Source organism: Bidens hawaiensis, unplaced genomic scaffold (genome assembly GCF_021521415.1).
Source record: "Bidens hawaiensis isolate Kalapana, Puna unplaced genomic scaffold, B.hawaiensis_p1.1 tig00009951_1, whole genome shotgun sequence".
Lineage (NCBI taxonomy): Eukaryota > Viridiplantae > Streptophyta > Magnoliopsida > Asterales > Asteraceae > Bidens > Bidens hawaiensis.
The window spans coordinates 227,368-239,251 of record NW_027491753.1 but is presented as its reverse complement, the minus strand read 5'-3'; the positions used below and the strand labels follow the sequence as shown (position 1 = coordinate 239,251).

The following is an 11,884-nucleotide window of genomic DNA, read 5'->3' as shown; positions in this document are numbered from 1 at the left end:
CCCTAGAACCATGATCATGGTGTTAAAAGTGATAGAGGAATAATGGCAGTGAGGGTTGGGGTGTTGGGATGTCTAATGGTGGCTGTGCTTGTTTACACTATAGCCACCGATGGCCTCCCTTTCAGAATGGAACTACTCACTAGGTAATTATGAACATATAATATATTGTTGTCTGTTAGTCCATGTTTCCAAATGGTTCTTCTATATATCTTTGTTGATCAGTCAGTGTGGTTTATTAAATACTAAGCATGTGTAGTGAGTAACAAAGAAAGTAAGTTTTCAAACATACGATATATCAACTAGGAAATCTTGTTTTTCAGGTTTTAAGTGATCAATCTTGGTCCTTTCTAATTCATTCAACTTGATTTCTTGTTGGACAACAAAACGATAATTAACACACTCACGAACACGCACGCAATCTAATATACAATGGCGATGTTGAAATTTCTACGGGTTCAACGTCAAAATACACTAATACATAACAATAAAACAAAATTTTGTACGAACCAGTTCCCCTAAAGTTGCCTACGCCCCTAATATTAATATATATGATTGTAACAACTTTGAAATAGATGTGAATGTGATCAACTGTTTACAAAGTTCTTCAACAGTTGAACCCTGCCTATATATGCAAAATCTAATCGACTCTTTCCTTGTGGATGAGGGTGGTTACGTGCAGTGGCCAGTAGCGAAGCTTGGACAAAAACGTCCAGGGCCAGACGAAAATACCTATACCTTTTCATAAACGAAGGGGGCTGGACTCAAATTTTCAGCCAGAAACGGGTAAATTTGCACTGCTGAGCAAAAAAAAAACAGGAGGGGTTAGGGGGCCCTAAAGAAACTTCGCCAATGGTTACGTGATATAACCACCAACAATTGCTCTTACAAATGTGGAGTTCAAACTCATCCAAATTGAACCCACATTGGCCTACTGCCCAATTCGAAAATCGAAAGGCATAACCCTAAAACGTCCAAATAACTAATAAACATAAACCAAATAAGTTTTAAGTGCACTAGACCCAAAATAACATAACCTTAAAAAGAAACGAGTCCAATGGCTTGAACGACCCACTAATGAATTATTGTGTTACATTTAAGTACTAACTAAATTCCACTTAATACACTGCAGATGGATGGCAGCATTACTCATAGATTTCTACATAAATATTGCTCTTATTGCGGTATGAATCACGCTTATTTCTTTTAAAATATTATATTTAGTTGTTGTGTTTTGAATAATATGCTGGTAATCTTTAGGCTTGGGTTGTATACAAGGAATCAACCTGGATAATGGCAGCTGTTTGGGTTGTTTTATTAATTTGCTTAGGAAGGTAATTATTATTATTTATTTTATTTTTTTCTAAATAGCATTGTGATTAATATGTTATGAGAGGGTGAAACTTTCTTTCTACAGTGTCACTACTTGCGGGTACATCGTCTTGCAGTTCTTCAAGTTAACACCCGAAGAGTTCTCAAAGGATCCTTTGTACTTTGTGTTAGTGAGACACCAAAAGAGGTAATTAATATGTGCAAAATTCTTTGTTATCATTCATTGCATCAAACAACATGTTGAGATATATATTTGGCTTAGTAATGTGACGGAACACTGGAAGGGAGTCTCGGTTATTACTGCAAGAGTAATCTTTGCAGTACTAGGCTGCTTGATGCTGGGAACCTTGCTGTATACGCTTATTGTTGATGGATCTCCATTTCGTTCTGAATTATACACCCCGTAAACTTCTTTCCCTCATTTTTAAAAAGAATTAGCATTCGGTGGTTATATGGTTATACAATTCTCTTTTATATGTAATATAAACTTAATGGGCACAGGTGGGTGGTAGCGACACTAATCGACTTCTATATCAACGTTGTGGCTATATCGGTATGTATACTGAAATTTTGCGTTTTTTTACATGGTAACTTGTTAGGCATGTAAACGAACCGAACGTTCGGTGAACTGTTTGTGAACCGTTCGGTGGGAAGTTATGTTCGTTAAATTTAGCGAACGAAAATGAACACATGTTTCATTTGTTCATTTATGTCCGTTTATTTATGTTAGTTTACATATTAATAGAAAATAATTAAATGTTATCTTGAATAGTCATCTACTTAATGGTTATATATTTGTTCATTTAAGTGTGTTCATATATGTTCGTTCATGTTTGTTTGTGTTCATTTACATATGCTCATATATGTTCATTTATGTTTGTTTATCTTTGTTCAGTTATGTTCGTGAACTGTTCGTTTAGATTTTAAACAAACGAACATAAACGAACACGAGTATATTCATTTTTTAAATACACGAACACAAATATGTGTTCAATTACGTGTTCGTGTTCTTTTGGTTCATTTACAGGCCTATAACTTGTATTTAGTTCTTAACCGTTGGTTTTCAGGTGTGGGTAGCATATAAGGAATCAAGCTGGATAAATGCTTCTTTGTGGATACTTTTTCTTATATGCTTTGGGAGGTAATTAGTCCTTCATGCCAAGCTAATACTACAAACAAAGAAATGCCAGTTTCTGATGTTTATTTATTTTTAACAGCATCACTACATGCGCATACATAGTGCGCCAGTTGTTCTATCTCTCTTCTGATCAGCCGATTTACCTTATACTTTTCCGCAATAATCACAGGCAAGTTATGTATCAATTACCGAATTATTTCTTTAGCTATTTTATTTGACTTTTATAAAGAAGGGGAACATTAACATAGAACATGCTAACTGTGCGAATCAATTAGTGTAATTATATATACAAGTAGTGTAATATAATTTATATGTTGAATCTTGATTGTGCAATTTATATGTTGAATCTTGCAGAGATTTGAAGCCAAGTGATCCACCATTGATGGTGGCTGCAAGTGAATAATAAAGATGTATACAGTTGGGTTATAAATGCATATTCATTTGTGAAGATGAAAGTAACATGTATGAACAACATTTTTGTTTCATAGTTGTATTTCAATACAATATAAATGAAGCATACACACAGTAGAGGTACTGGTACTGGTGTTATTTGTTTACTTACTAAAGAAAGAATAATGAATTTCACCAAAAATCTTTACACGAACACAACCCGTTTTTAAATCTATGAAACCGAGTTCGATCCCTCACAATAATCTCTTGTTCATAAACTCTCGATACAAGCTTCATAAACTCATGACAATCCCCACATATTCTAAGATTTTTATTCACATGTATCGAACTACTTTCGTCACTAATCTTAACCAACCCGAAAGCCACAGCCAACTTCTCACTGTGATAACTCAACGCGTTTTCCTTCTCCTCCGGCCCAATATCATGCAACACATAATCCGTCTTAGGTACATACCCGTGTTCCATAATCCGACACACTACTTCAAGTTTCTTATAAATCTCTTGCAAATTCGAGTGCCATTTATCTCCATTTGTAAACTTGTGTATCGCACCGTTCACATCAATGTAACTAAACCCGGGCACCTTTATAACTTGTTTGTTTTTCATGGTGCTTCTCACTTGTCCCACGTCTTTCCATCTGCGTTGAGCTGCGTATATGTTCGATAGCAACACAAAGTCACCATCACTGTGCGAACCCATCTCCACAAGCTTTGTTGCCGCCTTCTCCGCCAGTTCTATGTTACCGTACGTCTTACAAGCACCTAACAATGTTTGCCAAAGAACAACATCGGGTGTGATAGTTATAGGTATCGAGTTGATATCGTAGGCCTCATTAAGCCGACCCGACCTACCCAATAGATCAACCATAGTACCGTAATGCTTGATGTTGGGAACCACCAACTCGTCTTTAGTCATTGTTTCAAACAACTTAACACCATCATCAACCATACCCGAGTGGTTACAAGCACACAAAACTGAAAGATAACTCACTTCATCCGGTCGCAAACCTTCCTTACGAATTCGGTTAAAAATTTTAACCGCTTCCGTTCCTTCACCATTGATCCCAAAAACCATAATCATTGTATTGAAAGTAATAACCGTCTTCGCACACCTCATGTTGTTAAAAACCCGATAAGCTTTTGCAACATGTCCACATTTCCCAAACATATCAATCACCACATTACAAACTTGTTCATTCGCGTCAAGGTTCCGGCTTTTCACATAACTATAAACATTCTCGCCCTCGTGTACCATACCTAGTTGAGCACATGCTGATAGCACGCCAAGTACCTGTTGGGGAAATTAATGAAAAACGGGTTATCTTAGATATTTGAGAGTCGTGGTTTGCACTTTCAGATCAAAACTATTTGTGGTTCTCAAATACTTTGATCAGATAAACTGAGCAAGAATTCAACTATGATTTTGATAGAGATTTTATGAAAAAGGAAAAATGTCGTATATCAAGATACGGTTTTTAGGGTTTGGGGTCACGAATTTGAATTTCAAATTCATCAAATACGCTCCTTAATTTTATATTAAAATAACATACGAAATTTAATAAAATTAATTTTCAAATTCATCAAATACGCTCCTTAATTTCATATTAAAATAACATATGAAATTTAATAAAGTTAAAATTTTAAATTCATTAAATATGCTCCTTGATCTCGCCAGGGGCTGCTGCCAGCGGTGGACCTACACCAAAGGTGTAGGTGTCAGCCGACCTTGTGAATTTTTTTAAAGGTATATATATGTTAAAATCATGATCGACCCTTATGGAATTTTGACAACGACCCTCTTTTGACCCATTTTACCCCTGTGAAATTTTTTCCTGGGTCTGCCACTGACTGCTGCCCCTTGGAGCGTTGCCCACTTGAAACCCCGCACCCGACTTATTTCGATTCATATTACAATTAAGTTGACCAACAGTACCGTGATCTCATTCCCCTCGAACCCATCATCATCTTTCATTCTCTTAAACATCCGTAACGCCTCATCCGGGCGGTGCAAAGCCATCCCAGCAATCATCACATTCCAACACGTAACATCTCTCACAGACATTTCATCAAACACCTGGCGCGCATAATCCAACCACACACACTTGGCATACACATCCAACAACGTGGTTTGCAACAACACATCAGCAATAAACCCGTGTTTAATAACCCTCGAATGAACCTGCAACGCTTCATTAAAAGCCAACGCACGTGCAGACGCTTTGAGAGTGAAAGAGCAGGTGAGGGCGTCAGGGTTGCAGGTGAGGTGACGTAGGCCGTGGCGGAAGAAGGTGAGGGCGTGGGTGGCGGCGGATGATGGCGTTCCAGTCGTTGGTGGGTGGGTGAGGTGGTGGAAGGTGTATGATGGTGAAAGACAAGTCTAGGAGTTTGGAACGGGTGGAGTGGAATAAGAATAAGCCTGTGGTGGTCAGGTGGGCTTGGAGTTGTTTGATGTGGGAGAGACTGCTGCACCGTTGCAGAAGTGGGTTGATGTCCACGCCCATGGATTATGCTACCGGGAAAACGAGAACCTACGTTTTATAAAAGTTCAAATTCTTTTAAACTTATATCATGGATCCTATTTTTTTCAATTTCTTTTCTTAAACGAAACTCGAAAACACAAATCTCTCTTTTCTTTCCTTTTATTTCTTTGTGTTCCCGAGCTCACTTAACGAAGAAAATGAAAGCAGAACATTTTTATTTCTTTAAGCATGTTTGTGATTGAATTTGAAAAATGTTAACTAAAAAAACAATTTTGAAAAATTAGGATTTGTGACTTTTGAAAAATCGTTTTTTAACCCATTCAAAAAGCTAAAATAAAAAAGATCTTATGTGATTGCCAAACACATTTTAACTTATTGACTTTTTAAAAACATCAATAAGTCAATAAGCATTTTTCAAACTTAATCCCAAATATGTTTTTTTTCTTTTCTATTCTTAACATTTTTCTTTCCTTTTCCTTTCCTACCAAAATGGAAAGTAAGAATTTACACTACAAAAGCCTCACTTTCTGTTTTTTTTTTCTCTTTCTTTAAACGAAATTCGGGAACAAATTTTTTATTCTTTCTTTTTCTTTCCTTCCTGAAACTCGAGAACACATGCCACATTTTCTTTCCCTCCCTTTCCTTTCCTTTCATTCTTTAAGTTGAACTCGAGAACTGGGTATAAGTGAAACTCGGGGACAAAGCGTAATGCAATATGCCTTTTCTAATTAATTGATACCTAAATGTGTGTGATCGTTGCCGAAAACCAGAAGCAAAGCTGAATTTTATAGTAATTTAATAAAAAAACATTTGTTAAACCTGTTTTGACACAAAAAGACCCCTCTCGACTTGAACACCGGAACCAAGTTAATCCTTTTTTGAATCAACCCTTTTATATGTGTAAAGGTGTTCGCATCACCCAATGGGTTCCATCTATATGCCAATTCAGTTATCCGATACACATCAAGGTATAAAAAATGAAGTAACATACATGAGCTTTATATTACGCACCGATTTGGTTTTCGTTTATTACAATAATAATTAAAGGAATATGAACCCTTGCCTCTTTCATTAACATAATAGCCCTGTATATACAAGGAGAGAATCCCTCTATTTTGGGGATAAAATCACACCCAATATACATTCAAATTAACAAGACAAACATTATATTTAACGCATGCTCTATTAGACCCCGCAGTCGAATCTGGAGGCTCACGAAGCCTGAGACTGGCTCTAAAGTCTTCAAACAAGGCCCTCGGTAATCCCTTTGTAAAGATGTCAGCGACCTGATATCGGGAGGGGACATGTAGCACGCGAACCAGTCCCCGATGAACCTGTTCACGGACGAAATGAATATCAAGTTCAATGTGCTTCGTCCGTTGATGTTGTACCGGATTTCCAGATAAGTAAATCGAGCTGATGTTATCACAGTAGACCAGAGAGGCTTTTGAAAGAGGGCGATGAAGCTCAAGAAGTAAATTTCGGATCCATATCAGCAACTACGTTAGCTATACCACGGTATTCAGCCTCTGCACTCGAACGTGAGATTGTTGCTTGTCGTTTCGACGACCAAGAAATAAGATTGTTACTAAAATATACGCAATATCCTGATGTCGAGCGTTGTGTGTCTGGGCAGCCCGCCCAGTCGGCGTCTGTATATGCTCGTAATGTGTGGGAAGACACAGGGCCGAGAGTGAGACCAAGATCAGACGTTCCACGCAGGTAATGGATAATTCTTTTCAAACTGTCCCAGTGAGGAAGACGAGGAGAGTGCATGTGCATGCAAATTTGTTGGACCGCATACGAGATATCTGGTCTGGTGAAAGTAAGGTACGATATTGAAGGGCACCGGCTAAGCTTCTGTATAACGAGGGGTCTTCAAAGTCAGGTCCGGAAGAACTGAGCTTGCCCTTGGTGTCGACGGGTGTGGCAACAGGTTTGCACGATGTCATGCCTGCCCGATTAATGATATCATGCGTGTAGTTTTGCTGAGATAAAAACATTGTGTTACCTGTTCTTTTAACAGAGATACCCAAAAAGTAGCTAACTGGTCCAAGATCTTTCATAGCGAATTCAGAGCTGAGCCGATCCATAAGGGTAAGACGAAGCTGTTCAGATGAGGTTGTCAACAAGATGTCGTCAACGTATAGTTAAAGGTACGATGTGTCATGACCCCGATGGTATATAAATAAGGAGTTATCACTCCGACATTGTGTGAAACCCAACGATGGTACAAAATCATTGAACCGTTGGTACCATGCTCGTGGAGCCTGCTTCAAACCGTAAAGTGACTTCTTAAGTAAGCAGACGTGGTCTGGACGTGTCTTGTCTTTGAACCCCATCGGTTGATACATGTATACCGTTTCGTTTAAGTTCCCGTGTAGGAAGGCGTTTGTGACGTCAAGTTGATGAACAGCCCATGCATGTGATAAAGCTAATGAAAGAACTGTACGAATCGTAGCCGGTTTAACAACCGGACTAAACGTCTCCCCGCAATCAATACCAACCTGTTGACTTCGACCATCGCATACTAAACGCGCTTTATAGCGCTCCAAAGACCCATCCGATCTGTATTCGTGTCAAAATAACCACATACTTCGAATTACATTCATGTGGGGTTGGTGGGGAACTAACTCCCACGTCTTATTATTAATAGGTGCATCGTATTCATTAGTCATGGCATTCCGCCATTCAGGGGTGGACAAGGCGGTTTTGGGAGATTTCGGAAGTGGTTCAATGGTTGAAGTGTGTAGGTTAACGTGAGTTTTGGGTTTGGAAATTCCGTCCATGGCGCGAGTACGCATGGTACGGGTTACGAATGGTGGTGGAGGTGGGGGATTAGAGTTGGGCACGGTTAGTGGTGTAGGTGGAGGATTAGCGTGAGAGATGGGGTGAGAAGTGGTGGACGGATCCGTGGTGGATCGGTGTCGGCGGGAGTATGTTTGAAGTGGTGGTTGTTGTTGGGCAGCGTGGTTTGTCGGCTGATTTACCGTCTGATTAGGTTGTTCGGGAATGGGATGGTGGGTCGTGGCAGGGGCAGTGGCTGGGTTGGTTGTGCAGGTAGTAACGGGTGTGGTAGAAGGGGAAGTTGCGGTAGCGGATGAGGTTGTTGGTTGAACAAGGTCCCACAGGATAGGGTGGATGGGTTCAGTGAGAAAAGTGTACGGGTCGGTTGGAGGTTTAGGTATTTTGGCGTATGGGAATGTTGCTTCGTCAAAAATTACATGACGAGATGTTATAATTTGACGGTTGGATAGGTGAAGACAATGGTATCCCCGATGGTTTGGGGGATAGCCAAGAAAGACACAAGCGTTTGAACGATGTTCGAGTTTATGGATTGTAGTGGGGGGTTTGAGGGGATAGCAGAGACACCCAAATACTCTCAGGTGGTCGTATGTGGGGTGACGGTTATAAAGAGTTTCAGTAGGGTTGTTTAGGTTGTTTGGTTTGTTGGGGGTGATGTTAAGAAGGTAGGTTGCGGTTTCGAGAGCGAGGTGCCAAAATTTATTGGGTAGGTTAGCTTGGGCAAGAAGGGTGCGAACCATGTTGTTAATGGTGCGGATTTTACGTTCCGCTTTGCCATTTTGGAAGGAAGTGTATGGACATGAGAGGCGGAATGTCATGCCATGTTGGGTAAAGAATTGGTTGAAGGAACTGTTGATGTATTCCTTGCCATTATCACACTAGAGTTGTTTAATTCTTTTGTTAAATTGTGTGTGAATTAACTTGTAAAAGTGGCAAAAGGTGGGGTATACTTGTGATTTTCTACCGAGAGGAAATGTCCATATGAAATCAGAAAAATTATCAATAAATAAATTATAATAGCGGTGAAACCCGGAACTCAAAACTGGTGATGTCCAAAGGTCACTATGAATGATATCAAAAGGCAAACCAGTACGATTACAAGAAGAAATAAACGGGAGTTTAACACTTTTCCCCAAAACACATGGTTCACAAAAAGTTTTATTACAATTAGAAAAAGAAATAGATTGTGATTTCTTGAGGGAATGTAATGGCCTTGAGCTCGGATGTCCAAGACGTTGATGCCACAGTGATTGGGAGATCGCCACATTTGCTCCATGGGAGGTGACTTTGGATAGCATATGTGGCGTGAGAAGGTAGAGATCACCGGTACTGTTGCATCTGAGGATAGGGGTCCGCGTCTTGAGATCCTTCACAGAAAAACCAAAAGGGTCAAATTTAATAGACATCCAATTATCTAATAGATTATGGATTAAGTTAGATGCATAAAGAACGTTGGTGAGTTTAAGTGGAGGGTATGGAGGGGTGAAGAAACACTAACCGGACCCCGGACAGATTACTGGTAACCTGGGGGTTGGATAGCTGTTTCCCACGAGGGGTTAGACCCTTGGAAGATGGTTCTTCTGATAACCTGCAAAACAGACACCGTGAGCTCGTCACTGAGAAGGAGGGGGGTTCCTCCTTGTGACCACCCTCCGGCGTGAGAATCAGACTAGATTGCTCTTTAAATATTAAAGTATATTAAGAGATTGCTAGAGCAGATATCAGGTATAATATGATGATAATGTAGTAAGATATGTTGTGTTTAGATGATCATACCATTTGGGGTATTTATAGCCGAAGGTAGGTTTCCAAGGAGGTATGGCCGGCTGCAACAGTGTTCCTGTTCATCAACAGTAGCCTACGCACGTGCCCTGCTGGTAGTTGGTGGGTAGGCAGCGGCTGATAGTGACCAGGCCTGCTGTATACTATTCCCTTTCCACCAACTGCCGGCTACGCACGTGGTATGACAGTAGTTGGTGAGTAGGCAGCGGCTTAATAGTGATACAGTACAGGAGCATGCCGCTCGCCATACTGTATCAGTGAGCTGTCGTATCCCTGATCAGATCTTTCGCCCATACCTCGTCAGGTACAGTAAAAGGTCCTTCAGTATACAGACTGGCTTATTTGGGCGGGAGTATTCCCCCTCCCGCCTCTGTGCGGGATTGCTCCCGGCTTTGCTCATTCCTTCAGGTGACACTGATCGAGAGCTAAGTACCTAGTGCGTGTAGCCATGCTGCGCGGGTGGCCTTCCCTCATGGCTTGTATCCGAGGCTGCGGGAACAGGCGGAGTCCTTCACCATGGGAGGCATTTCCTGCGGGACCAGCTTGCATACTGCGCGTAAGGACGTCACGTCTCTGAGCATGGTTGGTCCTGCGGATCCAGTTGGTCTCTGCGCAGACGTCCCTGTTTAAGGTGAGTCTTGCGGGTCCAACTGGGCTCTGCTGGGACCTACCTCTTCAAGTCCCCCCAGTCCAATGTTCTTCTCATGCGTGTTTAATAAAGTGAGGTGAACTTTTGGACTTAAGCAAAGGGTTTTGAAAAGGGTTTTGTAAGGTTTTCCATGGGAAGTCCTTGTCACTTGCAGAAATGCCCGAGTTTCCTGCTTGGTCTTTGGGTATGATGCGGGTAGGTCTGTAACCTCCTCGCAAGTCAGGAGCATTGAGTCCCAGTTGTGTGGATTCTCCATGAGGTTTTGGTAGTTTTGAACATAGTGATCAATTATGTTAAAACCACCAATTCCATCCTGGAGCTTCAAACAACGTAGTTCTCAACGTTCCCGCTATGCGGGGATGTTATTTCCGTTTCCGCAAGCATTGCCCAGAAGATCCTTCCTGGTTTCAATTCCCAGCGGAGCGCTAGGTATGTGAAGGGTTTTGCCTTAACACTGTACCAGCGCTCGTCTTACGGTTACTTTACTTCCAAGGTATTCCTAGCGTCAATTCCCTGCAGGTGCTAGGTATGTGAAGGGTTTTGCCTTACACTGTACCCGCACCTGTCTTATAGTTACTTGGTTGCCGAGGAATATTTGGCTTCAATTCCCTGCGGGTGCTAGGTATGTGAAGGGTTTTGCCTTTACACTGTACCCGCATCCGTCTAACGGTTACTTGTTCGCCAAGGTTTACTTGGCTTCAATTCCCTGCGGGTGCTAGGTATGTGAAGGGTTTTGCCTTTACACTGTACCCGCATCCGTCTAACGGTTACTTGTTCGCCAAGGTTTACTTGGCTTCAATTCCCTGCGGGTGCTAGGTATGTGAAGGGTTTTGCCTTTACACTGTACCCGCATCCGTCTAACGGTTACTTGTTTGCCAAGGGGTAAGGGGTATTTTCCCGCTTACTTTTTAATATTTTTAAATTTTGAATTTTGAAATTCGAAGAGTTGGTGGAAAGATAAGAACAGTCCAAACCTCTGAAACGTCGTGCGACGGTTTCTTCTGACTGTGTCAGGACGTGCAGGAAGTTATGGTGACGTGACAGAACATGGTCATTCCAGACGCTTTTCCTGGCGCGTGGGCACGATTTTTCGGGCGCGTGGCCGCGAAATTACTGGCACGCGTCCTGTCAACAGCTGTTGCCAGCCTGCTTTTTGCCACGTGTCATAGTTTCATTGCACCTTCGATTTCTCTCTCCTCCGCATTAAATTCACCGCATTAATTGCGATTAGTATATAAAGGGGGAGAGGCCCCTTTGTAATCCACACTTTCACCTCTCTTCTTCTTCTTCT

The 11,884-nt window shown here is 41.2% G+C and overlaps 1 protein-coding gene and 1 pseudogene across 2 annotated transcripts; one reads left to right on the top strand and one right to left on the bottom strand.

Moving 5' to 3' along the window:
• Positions 1 to 59: 59 nt before the first annotated feature.
• On the top strand, positions 60 to 2,947 carry LOC143533901 (uncharacterized). Its single transcript, XM_077028530.1, has 9 exons — positions 60 to 143; positions 1,130 to 1,181; positions 1,258 to 1,331; positions 1,415 to 1,516; positions 1,592 to 1,732; positions 1,831 to 1,882; positions 2,397 to 2,470; positions 2,547 to 2,636; positions 2,822 to 2,947. Exons 1-9 carry the CDS (start codon positions 76 to 78, stop codon positions 2,868 to 2,870), a joined length of 702 nt encoding a protein of 233 aa, XP_076884645.1. The 5' UTR covers positions 60 to 75; the 3' UTR covers positions 2,871 to 2,947.
• A 69-nt stretch (positions 2,948 to 3,016) lies between these two features.
• LOC143533900 (pentatricopeptide repeat-containing protein At1g34160-like) lies at positions 3,017 to 5,378 on the bottom strand (annotated as a pseudogene). The gene is made up of 2 exons (XR_013135444.1): positions 4,811 to 5,378; positions 3,017 to 4,168 (listed from the first exon to the last, which is right to left on the bottom strand). The product of XR_013135444.1 is annotated as a pentatricopeptide repeat-containing protein At1g34160-like (transcript).
• Between the last annotated feature and the right edge of the window lie 6,506 nt (positions 5,379 to 11,884).